The 11,984-nt window shown below is 37.7% G+C and overlaps 1 protein-coding gene across 1 annotated transcript; it reads left to right on the top strand.

Annotated features, from left to right (window-relative positions):
* The first annotated feature begins 9,004 nt into the window (after positions 1-9,004).
* SPL8 (squamosa promoter binding protein-like 8) lies at positions 9,005-11,310 on the top strand. The gene is made up of 4 exons (XM_088951954.1): positions 9,005-9,390; positions 9,628-10,345; positions 10,612-10,775; positions 10,909-11,310. Exons 2-4 carry the CDS (start codon positions 9,753-9,755, stop codon positions 11,064-11,066), a joined length of 915 nt encoding a protein of 304 aa, XP_088808080.1. The 5' UTR covers positions 9,005-9,390; positions 9,628-9,752; the 3' UTR covers positions 11,067-11,310.
* The last annotated feature ends 674 nt before the right edge of the window (positions 11,311-11,984 follow it).

Here is an 11,984-nt window from a genome sequence, read left to right as displayed (position 1 = left end):
TTAGATCAGTTCAGATTTGACTCAAATCATCTAAGGTTTATTATAATTGGGTCAGTTGTCGTTTTGAGTAAGTTTATTATAATTGGGTTCATCAAGTCAAGCCTAATTGTCTTATTAGTTCCATTTTTGGATATAAAATGGTTAGGGGTTTGGTTTCTGGGTTGAATGATTGGTTCGTTTTGACAATAAAATAAAAAAAATTAAAAAATAGTTTAATTGTTCGGATCAACGGTTTATTGATTAAATCAATGTTTTTTTTGGTAAAAATCTGATTTTGATGAAAAACGGAACCAATCCCCTGACCAGTTCCCAATTTTTTCGGTCCAACTATCCGGTTTTGAAAACCATGGATGCAGGTGATGTTTCACATCAATAAGGATTTCTTAAAAATCACTACCATATCGAACCCATGTCAGCATTAGAGGAATCAGCTTTGAAATTTCTGTTTGGTTAGTTGATTTTGGTGATTTTCAGAAAATGGCCAAAAATCAATTCTTTAAATCAACCCTTTTTAGGGATCATCCTTTTTTGATGATTTTCTGATTTTAATTAATTTTAAATTTTTTGAGGATGACATGACATCCAATTTAACATTGAATAATAACTCTAATACAAAAATAATTGACCCTAAACAGAATAAGGCTTATTTCTTATTGGATTGATTCCATTTCTACTCTTTCCTGATCCAGACCCGACCCGTTTGATAGCGCAGTAGAAAGAGGAAAAAGGAGGAATGGGCATTTTCGGTGTGCTTCGCCACCTCGCCACTTTTGCAGCAGAGCTAGCAACCGGGGCCCACATCATAACACACAGAGAACCGGAACGATCAAAGGACATTTAACCACCTGATCTCTAAGATTAGAGTTTTGAAGTAAAAACAACGAGTGATGCAACTTTGGGAAACTTCTCTCTAAACACACACACGATGTGGGACCCGTAGAAAAGACACGCTAGAAGACAAAGTTGGTCTTCATGTGGGTCCACCCTTGTCTGTAGGGCGAAAAAAGTCCAAGAGTTGCACATATTCGTTGTTTAGCAGCTTTCTCTGAGAAGTGCTGGAAAGTCGTCGTTGTATTATTTCTCTCTCTTAATAATGAAATAAAAGCATTCCGTGCAAAGCAGGTCAGCATCTGTGTCAGGCTTTTCCAGAATTCCTGCTCTACAAAATATATAAAAATTCCTATTACCCTTACTAGTCCTCATACTAGTTCCGACCCAAATAATACATGGTACATACTTCATGCAATGCCTCCTCCATCAGCTTTTGAACTTTGAACCCAAAATCGTTTGGGAAAGCTGAGTTGAATGATAAGCTTTGGTCCAGCTGCTATAAAGCTATTTGGCTCAGCTGCATGAAGACTAAGGTTGCATTTAGCATCATTGTCGTTTTTTAAGAAAGACCTTATCATTTCAACTGAAAAGATAATGTGGGAGATTGTGTTGAAACATCAAATTTGACATTTCATGTAACAACATCAATTTGTATTATATTGAAAAACTCAAAATGCTTATGATTATATGACATGACAATTTTTTATTGATCAATCGAAAAATGAAAAATATCAACAATTAAGGAATATTAATAGTTTGAGACTTTGAGCTCTAATTTTCCATCCTAACAAACCTATTTTTAAATAATAAAACGAACAAAGGAGTATTAGACAATTGACACATATGATACCCAATTTTTTGGTATGGTTGCAAGGTGTTCTGGATAAGTTATTCAAAGAGGATGAATAAGAACACAACCAATTGGGCTCCCTAATTTTTTCTCTCGCATAGATGCCTGTTTGGAAGGGCTTTCATGTAGCGGCTTTTTGCATTAAAGGAACTTAGGAACCTAGAACACTATTAAGATATGATTGGTAAAAATCTAAAAGTTGAAAATAGGCTTAGATGATCCATAAAATCGACTTTCCAGGGAAGCCATCTCAATTCTCAAGTAACCTCTTAGAAGAGCTCACTCGATGCAGCTCAATTCATGCAGCAGCCCTCTCAAATGGGCCCTAGGCAACAGCTAAGCTGTTTTAACTTCTTTGGCATGCTCTGGATAAGCTAAGGAGACTGAAATGGGCAACCCAAAAAAATGGTTGACTAGGAATTTTATTGATCAGTCATTATCAAAAGGAAATAGAATTATAGGGGAGGATGTAGCCCGCCTAATCGAACGACTGGGAGCTGCATATAGTCTTCCTATCATGAAGTTCAAGAGATCCCGAGAAAGATCCTGAGAAGAGTGAAACACATGTCTACTTCCTGAAATGAGGGGAATATTAATGATATTACTAAAATGACACCAAATCTGGTTACCAACAACTCCATTGACAAAAACATGACTTAAGCTTTCTATACAAGGCTGACCACAACAGTTACACTTTGAAGCCAAATGAACACCATGCTTCCTAATCACCATATCAACTTATCAAGAGGCAAAGCGCCATGTAAAAATGGTCGATATGATATGCATATCGGCAATATCGTGTTGGTACTTAGAAATGGCCGAGATTCTATTTTTTTTTTCAAATTTTGGTTTTTTGAGAATCTAAAACACGTATTAAAAAATTGAAGTTTCGAAACGCTTAGAAACAGACATTTTGGAACGTATCTTTTTCAAAAGATACAATACAATACATCCAATATGGGACGTATAATATGGATACTTTAAACTATATTGACCAAGAGCTGATTTAGGCTTTTTAGACTTTTCACAAAAAAGTCTAAACCAAGAACTTCGTACTTCTTCCTTGCTAAGTCAAATGAGAGCATGGATATATCTCCTTTTAGCAATTAAAAACTCCTCTTCATGGAGGATGTTCCCAAAGTGTGGCTGGATGTCCCTACTTTCAGAGTGTGTGCAAAGCTTTTGTTTGAAATGCTCCTGTTCTTCTGAATGGCATCTGCTTTCAAGGTTCAAAATATTGATACATCCTAATACGCACTAAAAAGGGGTGTATCGATAATTTGAGACTTTACTTGTATTTTATTTTTTATTTTTTCCCAAAATTTTACAGATGTATCTTTTAGCAAATGATACGATACGATACGATACATATCGTATTGATATATTGAACATTGTCGGCTTCTACAAATTTGGATTCGGATTCAATTCAATTAAAGCGATTTGAATACCATACGCTTATAATTGGATTTAAAATGGGTTATCTCATTATGACAATTATATCTCCATAAACTTAAAATTTATTAATTATTAAAGTTAGCTTTAGTGATGTACGTATGTGAACCAAAGAAGCATTAGAGAAGTTATTTTTAAGTTATTTTTATTTTTTATCAATAAATATTATTAAAGTGGATTTTCTTTTCTTTCTTTGATTTAAAAGCTTAACAAGGAGTTGTTTACCTGTTTAAATGAATGATACTAGTATTCCAAAATGGTAACATAAACAATTAAAAAACTAATTTAATTAGTAAAATAATTGAAATTTTAATTTGGTTTTTTTGAGTACTAATATTACATATCATACAACAAGGGGAATCCGGGGTAGGGCAAAGCAGGTGCACATGAGACCCACTAACTAACCGAGTCCATAACATTGCAGCCATACATGAAGAACATTTCATCCTCCAACATGACATTATACAGGGAGAGACATTCCCAATTTACGGGGATAGTGTGTTGTGAGTAGACGTAATCAAAATTCTCGTGGACAGATGATCCGGAGTCTAACCATACCATGGAGAGCATGCAGTTTCGCGTATTTGATCCTATTTATAGGGTGCCAAGTCGTGATCTTGACAACTGAGTCATTGGCATTGAATCTCATAGTTCAAGGTAGTAATAAATAAATACAGATTAACTAAATTAAACAGAACCTTAATCCCAATTATTTGGTTAGGAGTCAAATCTGTCTAGTAATTATACTGGATTAAAAAGAATCACAAAAATATCAACTAAAGTTTATTATGGTTCAAACAATTCTAGTCATATAGGTATGTAATTTAGGGCTGCAAATGGTATTTGATTGTGTAAATTCATTTATAATTTGATCAGATATAGATCTACCCCTACCCAAACCAATTCAAGTTATGCTCATATATATTTGGAATGTATATTGTGCCAATTAGTAAAGTTAGTTTGAATGTTGTGTTTTTACTAAGGGGGTGTTTGGCAAATCTTTTTGTATGATCTTTTGAGTTTTTAAAAATACGGAAGACCAAAATTTAGTTTTTCTCCGTTTGTCATAGTTCCAAGTTTCACACAATTAATTTCTATTTATTTTTAAAAGTCACTTTTAATTCATTTTATAATAATAATAATAATAATTCATTTTTAATTTAATTTATTTATACTATTCAATATCCAACTACAATGTGGAAGGTTGCTTGCTTTTGCCTTTTAAGGTCTAGGCTCTTAAGTGAACATATAAATACAAAATTTGAAGCACAAATCATTAGAGTGTTGGCAACTAAGAGAAAAAAAAAATTTTTAAGTCCAATTGGGGTAACTCTTTGAGGTGAAAACTGAAAAGTGGTCATAACTTTTGATTTGGGTATCGTTTCAGGACGCTCAAGTACTTAGTTGGAAACTTGGAGTCACATTGACAAGCCCCTTAGTCTTAGGTTAGGGGTTGGGGTTGTTAAAAGGCCCATAAGGCATCTGAGCCAAAGTCAAAAAGGCTATTTCTAGGGCTGAAGGTCGGTAATTCTTGTCCTACTTACCACTTCAGTAATTTTTTTCTATATTATTTTAAGGTTTTCAAATCTCAAGGTCATAGTTGCATGATCTTTTACGCTTGGTTGAAGACTGAAGAGTTTCAGTCAATTTAAGGTTTTTCACTGTTTTCCATAAATTTTACTATTTTGCAGGTGTGGCAAAAGGGTATCTTTTGCCCTGATACCTTGCATTGGGGCTATTCAATAGGGGTTGGGTTCAAAAATAGCTAAACCGGGTCCAACTCGGCTTTCTAGGTATGGAAATGGATAATCATAGATTCAGTTTGTAAATACCGGACCATTTAGAGAAATAAAAAAATACATCATTTTCATTTTATTATTAACTGTATATATGCATTAAAAGAATTGGGATAAGTAGACCGCAATCCACCTCAGAAATATGATAAACTGTATTCTACCTGTGGATTTGACATCAATCCATGGTCAGGATTCATCCCACCTGTACAATGGACTAAGATTTTTAAAGGTGGACTGAATAATAAAAATCCCAAACGATCCATAGTCATGATTCAAATCCCACCTGTACGGCAGAACTAGAATTTCTGGGGATGGATTAAACAATAAGAACCCCTTAATAAGGTATTGGGCAGAAAATTTGCTTACTTGGGCAGATTTGACCTAAGAAACACTTGCCTTAACAAGGCCTAAAAGTATGAGTCCCATAAGTCAACTTTCCCCCAAGTGTGTGTTTTGGCACCTTATCTGGGAAAGGCTTACTTATCATCCAAATGGGTAAGTTATTTATCCATGGAGGGGGGAAATTGGCTGAGCTTGGTGGGATTAAAATGCCTATACCATCATACAATCAAGAGAAAATTCTCACACACCCAATTAACATTTTTTTTTTTCACAAAAGAACACAGATGAATATGCTTCATCAGATAATACTTATTCAAGTAGGGATGGCAATTTTTACCATTTCTCCAATCCTGTGGGGACCAACCCCAAATCAGGTGGGATGGGATATTTTCCTCCCGTGGGGACATAAATGAATAAATTTATATCCCCATTGGAGGAGATAGGTAGAGTATTCCCTGCCCAGCGGGCCCCTGATCCCCGTCCTATAGGGATCCTCGCTTATATAATATTTTTAAAATATATGATTGAACATGTTTGAATATATTTAGATCTTGTTTAATAAGATTGTAAATTTCAATTATTTTATTTTTAATTTTTTAGATGAAATAAAAAGCAAAAACAAAAACATGATTAATATCATAAAAAATCGTAGGGAGTAGGGATCCTCACAAGGATGGGGATGAGAAAGCGATAGAGATTTTTGTGCCATGGGGATGGGGAAAAGCTCCCTGTTCTTGTCTGCCCTGTTGCCATTCCTATACCCAAGTAAGGTAAATAACTTAGTTACAAATGAACAAGGTCTTAGATTTTAGTATTATTTATTAAGGCTGTATTTGATTTGATAGAAAACATGAAAAAGACAAAAAAGTTGAAAGAAAGTTATCAAGAAACTTTACAAAATTTATTAAGAACTTTCCCTAACTTTTGTTTTTCTTTTATTTACCATCAAACCCAGCCTAGCCTAGGATTTTATCAAATTCTTAATTCTACATAATACCCAATTAGTTTGAAAATTTAGCAAGGCCCAGGTCTAAATACTATAGTGGATAGATCTACATTTGTAGTTAGAAACAAGTACAGAGTAGCATTGTAATATCATGAAGCGGATTAAGGAGATTTTGATTATTTCAATTGAGAATCTACTCAGCATTTTCTTCACTGTTCAAGAAATTTGTTACTGGGAATCAAGAATGCAATCTTGTTCTTATCCCTTTCATGTTATTAATATATCAAGACAGATGATATGGTACAAAAAATGCACTATAAAACAAAACATTAATCAATTATAAAGTAAGACATCACAGTTGTTATCTTTATTGTGATTGATAAATACATCTTGTAAAATGTGAATTAATAAAAAAAATAAATAATCTTTAATGTGATTGATTGATACTAGAATCTAACGTGTCACAATTGTTCATTTTTGCACGGTAGTAGAAATCTTAGCTTAATTAACTGGATCTTCTATCAAGAAAACACGTCCCAAAAACCTACCAACATGATTCGACACTGTACATATCATACGCAGCGGGTTCCACTTTTATGGATCCCAGTCTTATAGAATCACATTTGTTGGCAGGAGATCTCAACTTCAAATTCATTGATACAAACACGACGTGGTGAGGAGTTCTAGTGCACTGTTTGTAAATTTTCATTTTTTTTTTTTTTGGGGGGGGGGGGGGTGGTTTCGAATCTACTCTTCATCACTCAACTAGAAGAAGGACAATTTAGACACAACCCGTCTATCAACATCATTAGTTTGGGCCAGACAAACAGAGTTCACCATCAACAAATTGTATCATAGCTAGTTGAAAGATGTTGAGAGTCTTTTCCAGCCTTGTTTGAGACACTTCCTCGAACCATCCCTCTGCTACTAAGTGTTTAGTAAGTGAGCTCCATACCAACTGTTTACATATGGACTCTTATAATTTATAACAAATGAGAGAGAGAGAGAGAGTTGTGAACCAATGTAGTCTCAAAGTACTCAGTCTGTGAGTTCTCTCGTATATTCAAGGAGATCTCCCGACTGAGGCTATCATCGACATGTTTTTGACAATGTTTCCAAAACCCACCTCCTGAAAACTACCTCGAAAGTGGTTTGAACAGTTCAACTCAACCAAACAATCAAAACCGTCCAAAACCAGTGAACTGGTTAGTTTTGTTTGGATCAGCGTGGTTCAACTGCCTGGGTCTACAACAGTTTCAATTTTGTAAATAACCATTGATGTTACTTAATAGTATTATTATTGGTTAGGAGTGATCATCAAAAACTGAAAAAGCGAATCTAATTAATGAAACTGAACTCAAAAGTCTGGTTAATCAAACCAGTTGGTTCGGATTCTATTTGGCATGAAAAACCAAAGATATTGATTCGATTTTGGTTAATTAATATAAACCACCAATGCTTAACCGAATCAATCAGTATATATATTTATATTTATGTTTATAATATATAATATATTATTTTTGTTTTCAACTATGAAACCGGAAAAACACGATATCGTGATATTAATTAAAATTCATGGGGATGCTTTAATCGGTCAAAATCATGGTTTTCAAAATCGGACTGAATCGGAAAAATCAGAAATCGGTAAGGTCAGGTGACCAATTCCATTTTACCCCAGAGCTGTTATTTCACCAAAAAAACATTGATTTGGTCAGTAAACTGTTGATCCAGGTGGTTGAACCATCCAACGGTTTTGACCATTTTTAATTTTTTTGTCAGAACAAGCTGCCTACTCGATTTAAACGATTGGACTGTTCGACCTGAAAACCGGACCCTGACCAGTTCGTTTGCCGGTTCGATTTTAAAAACCTTGGTAAAAACTCTTTTTGGTATAGATTTTTGTTTATAATATAATATATTATATGTATTTTTACATATATTTCTTTATAATATAAACCAAACCGATGAATCGATTAACGGGTTGACTTCGGTTTAATGTCAATTCATGGTTTTTTAAAAACAAGTAGTTCCGGTTCAGTTTGAAAAATATGAAAACCCTTATATTGGTGAATCATCAATGCACGCATTAATAGGCATGGCAAGGAGTAAGGACAGATAAGGGTATTTTAGTAAAAACATAACTTAGGTGGGTGGGCTTTCAGTAAATTTTGGGAAGCAGCAAGGTGAAAAGAACGTTAAACATGGTAGGCTTTCGTAAGCTCAGAAGAACCTACGTCTCGTTGTTATCGTTTGAATGGAAGTGCCAGCTGGCTTCCCCGTAAAGCCTCTGCTGGCTGTAGACTGTAGCTCTAACCCGGACTCGGAGAGACTCCTCCCTCGCTTTGTACCGCCTACGTTAAGGCCTCGAATGATCCTACTGTCCTCCCCTGGAACTCGAATGACCGAACTGAAAAGGTAAATTTCATTTCCGTCAAGGACAGTTTCGTCAACCGACGATATAAATTTGGGTGGGCGGTCGGTCGGTAGCGATACCATTTCGTCTCGTCCTTTGGCAGTTGTCCTGTTCCAGTCAAACACACTTTAATGGTCCCTTCGATAATGGCTGAAGTGGCTGAACTCACTGATTTATTGTTTTGTCCTTTAGTAGGGCTACTTAATAAGAGATATTTTAAAAATTTAAGTACTGTTGATAGATTTTGGTCGTTCAGTCTTCAGTTCAGCCACTTCATCCATCTGGACCCTGGACGGGTCGTCTTGGAAAGTTGGGAGAGGTACTGCGAGCTTTATTTCCGGCAAATGGCTTCCAGGTAAACTTTTTACTATCAGGGGTCACTGTCGTAATTTAATCTTCTATGTAAACAATAAAAGGACGGAGCTGTGTTCGAGCCGCCTAATGCCTCAGTTCCCTAGGGTAAGAGAGAGAGGAGAGTGAGCGACTGAGCGGGGGAGTGTTTTAATGGTGGCGATTTTGAGCTGAGCTGAGCTGAGCTATTCTGTTTCTGTCAAAGGGATCGGTTTTGATCCTCTCAGATCACAGCTTTCTTTTCTATCTAGGAATAGAAAGAGATCCACAAGAACAAAGATTTTTTTATTTAATGTATTTTCTTTCTTGCCTTGACGCACACGCCATTACTGAATAGGGAAGAAGCTCTAATGGCGAACAGGGTTTCAGTTATGGCTTGGTTTTCTTCTCTGGGAGTCTGCACCACCAGGTATGAACATTTTATCCATAAAAATAATAAAAGATAACTGAAATACCGACATGCCCGTAAAAGCGATTGAAACCCAGAATGGAAGTAAACCCATTAAAAAAATCGTAAAAAGGTCGACCCAAGATCGAGAAAACGAAGCTTCTTTCTTTGCTCAATAATCTCCCTAGGAAAGCTGACACATCTTCTGCTCAAACCCTTTTTCCAGTTTAACTCTATCCCTGGTGTTTTCATGTACAGTTTGAACAGTCCCGTCTGACGACCGGAAAATGACGTCTTAGCTGGCCGGAAGTGCTACGTTTCTGCAGAGGGTACGTTTTTTTTTCTGCACTTTTTCTCCTCGGACGAAGAAACGAGAAGCAGAAATGCTGGACTACCAGTGGGGTAATCCATCTGCAATGCTACTGTCTGGGGAGGAGCCAGCACAGGATTCCGACCAAACGCGCCAGATTTTCGACCAGTACAACCAGACACTCGCGGGGAGCTTCCTCTCTCATGCGACTTCGTTCTCTCCTCATCCCTTCCAACAACCGCAGCAACAGAACCAAACCCATCTCCAGTCCCTCTACGACTCACGACCTTACTCCCTCGCTTACCCGCAGCAGCTTCCGCCGTCGGAACATGTCGCTGGACCCACTAGCTTCCTGGTCATGCCGAAGACCGAGGAGGTCTGCGGCCCGAGGGGAATAGATTTTCCAGCCAGAATCGGGCTGAATTTGGGTGGTCGGACGTATTTCTCGTCGGCGGAAGACGATTTCGTCAACAGGTTGTACCGCCGGTCGAGGCCCATCGAAACGGGTGCGTCCAACTCCCCGAGATGTCAGGCCGAGGGATGCAACGCCGACTTGACGCACGCGAAGCATTATCACCGGCGTCACAAGGTCTGCGAGTTTCACTCAAAGGCCTCTACTGTTTTAGCAGCCGGGTTGACTCAGCGCTTCTGCCAACAATGTAGCAGGTTCGAAATGCCAAAATTACCCTTCTCGTTCATCTTGCATTATACACTTAGAAAGACGATAATGCCCTCGGGAGCTCCTGTGTTGAGCTAATGATTGGCGTTGCCGTACGTAGGGGAATCCCGAGGGCATGTGAGTCCCGGAAATTTTTCGTAATGTCCATCGACGTACTGTTCCTTCTGTTTCTTATACTGGGAATCGCCAAAGAGAAGGATAATTTTAGTTTATTCAGTTACTTAAACATTTAAGTATTCTGTAATGAGATCAGGTTTCATCTTCTGTCGGAGTTCGATCAAGGGAAGCGAAGTTGCAGAAAACGGTTGGCCGATCACAACCGTCGGAGGAGAAAATCACAACCCCAGCCACAGACTCAACAGCAGCAACAGTCCCAGCTGGAAACTGCTAACGTTCCTCCACCGGAAAATCCTGCCAGTGAGCTTTAACTGGGTTTCTTTCTTTCGTCTTCATTTTCCCAATTTAGATTTGTATCATTTTCACAGTTCACATAAGAACTGAAATATATAATTTCTCGGTTTTGTTTGTCGGTTGTGGCTCATGAATTTAGAGTCCTCGCCGGAGTCCGGAGCACAGTCATCCTCAACAGTGACGGTTGCGGTGTCGCCACCCCGAATGTCGTTGGACTGTTTCAGGCCGAGACACCAAGCTCCGGCGTCGTCGTCAACCTCTTTGTTCACGCAACTGGGCGACTTTAGAATGTACTAGCGTCATGTTCAGGGTTGAAGCTGGGATGAAGAGGCCGAGCAGTGAGCAAGAGATAGAGAAGCAGTGAGGGAGGAATTGCACCTGGTTCTTTCTACTTATGATCGATCTACTTCTTTATCATCGATCTACTTCTTTTTTTCTTTTCCTGAAATGCTAGATTTAACGTTGATGAAGATGGTCTTACAGAAAACATCAATGCAGCAGATCTCCTTCTGTTGTTAAGAAATTTGATTTCAGGATTTCAGTCTCTGGTTGGTGGGTGGGGGTTGCAAATATTTAATCTTTTTTTAGTTTTTATTTTTCTTGTTTGAGTGATTGAGTGAATTTTGTGTAGTTGCAGGAATTACTCATGTGTCTGCAACGTATCTTTTCCTTTCTTCTTGTTGATTTTTCTCGATATCTTTAGATATGGCAATGTCGTGGACTCAATGTGAGGGACCTCCTGGGAGCTTGGCCCATTTTGAGACGATCAGGATGACATAAAATTAAAGGGGCCCAATCCCACAAAATTAATCAACGGGCCCATAATCGGCCCATGTAGATCATCGAGATCATCGCCATCCATCCCTTAGTTTCCCCTTTTAACTAAAAATGCATGGTTGTGGGAGAAGGACAGGAAAAGAGGTTCCCATGGAAGCTCAAAAAACAATTAAAGCTCCTAAAATGCCTTTTAAAGAAAAGCTCCAAACAAGGAGCAGAATTATGTGTTTACTCTGATTTTCCATTGGTGAACTAAGACGGGACCCACGCCACACAGTTTGTGGTTCGGACTTCTCAATCCTTAAAACACGTGACGGGTTACACGGTCCACAGACACAAATCCAGGCCCCGTAGGCCCATAGAGCGGATCTTGCTCTTGCTTCTAGTACTCACTGATCTTAAGGCTGTATTTGGGTTTTGATAGAAAAATAACTAAAT

This window comes from Nelumbo lutea, chromosome 6, assembly GCF_056320005.1.
Source record: "Nelumbo lutea isolate HS-2025 chromosome 6, American lotus-T2T, whole genome shotgun sequence".
Taxonomy (NCBI): Eukaryota; Viridiplantae; Streptophyta; class Magnoliopsida; order Proteales; family Nelumbonaceae; genus Nelumbo; species Nelumbo lutea.
This window is presented reverse-complemented; position numbering and strand designations above follow the sequence as displayed.

Coding starts and splice junctions, on each gene's coding strand:
- SPL8 (XM_088951954.1), top strand. CDS start 9,753: ATGCTGGACTACCAGTGGGGTAATCCATCTGCAATGCTACTGTCTGGG. Junction 10,346..10,611: donor TTCTGCCAACAATGTAGCAG/GTTCGAAATGCC, acceptor TAATGAGATCAG/GTTTCATCTTCTGTCGGAGT. Junction 10,776..10,908: donor TCCACCGGAAAATCCTGCCA/GTGAGCTTTAAC, acceptor TCATGAATTTAG/AGTCCTCGCCGGAGTCCGGA.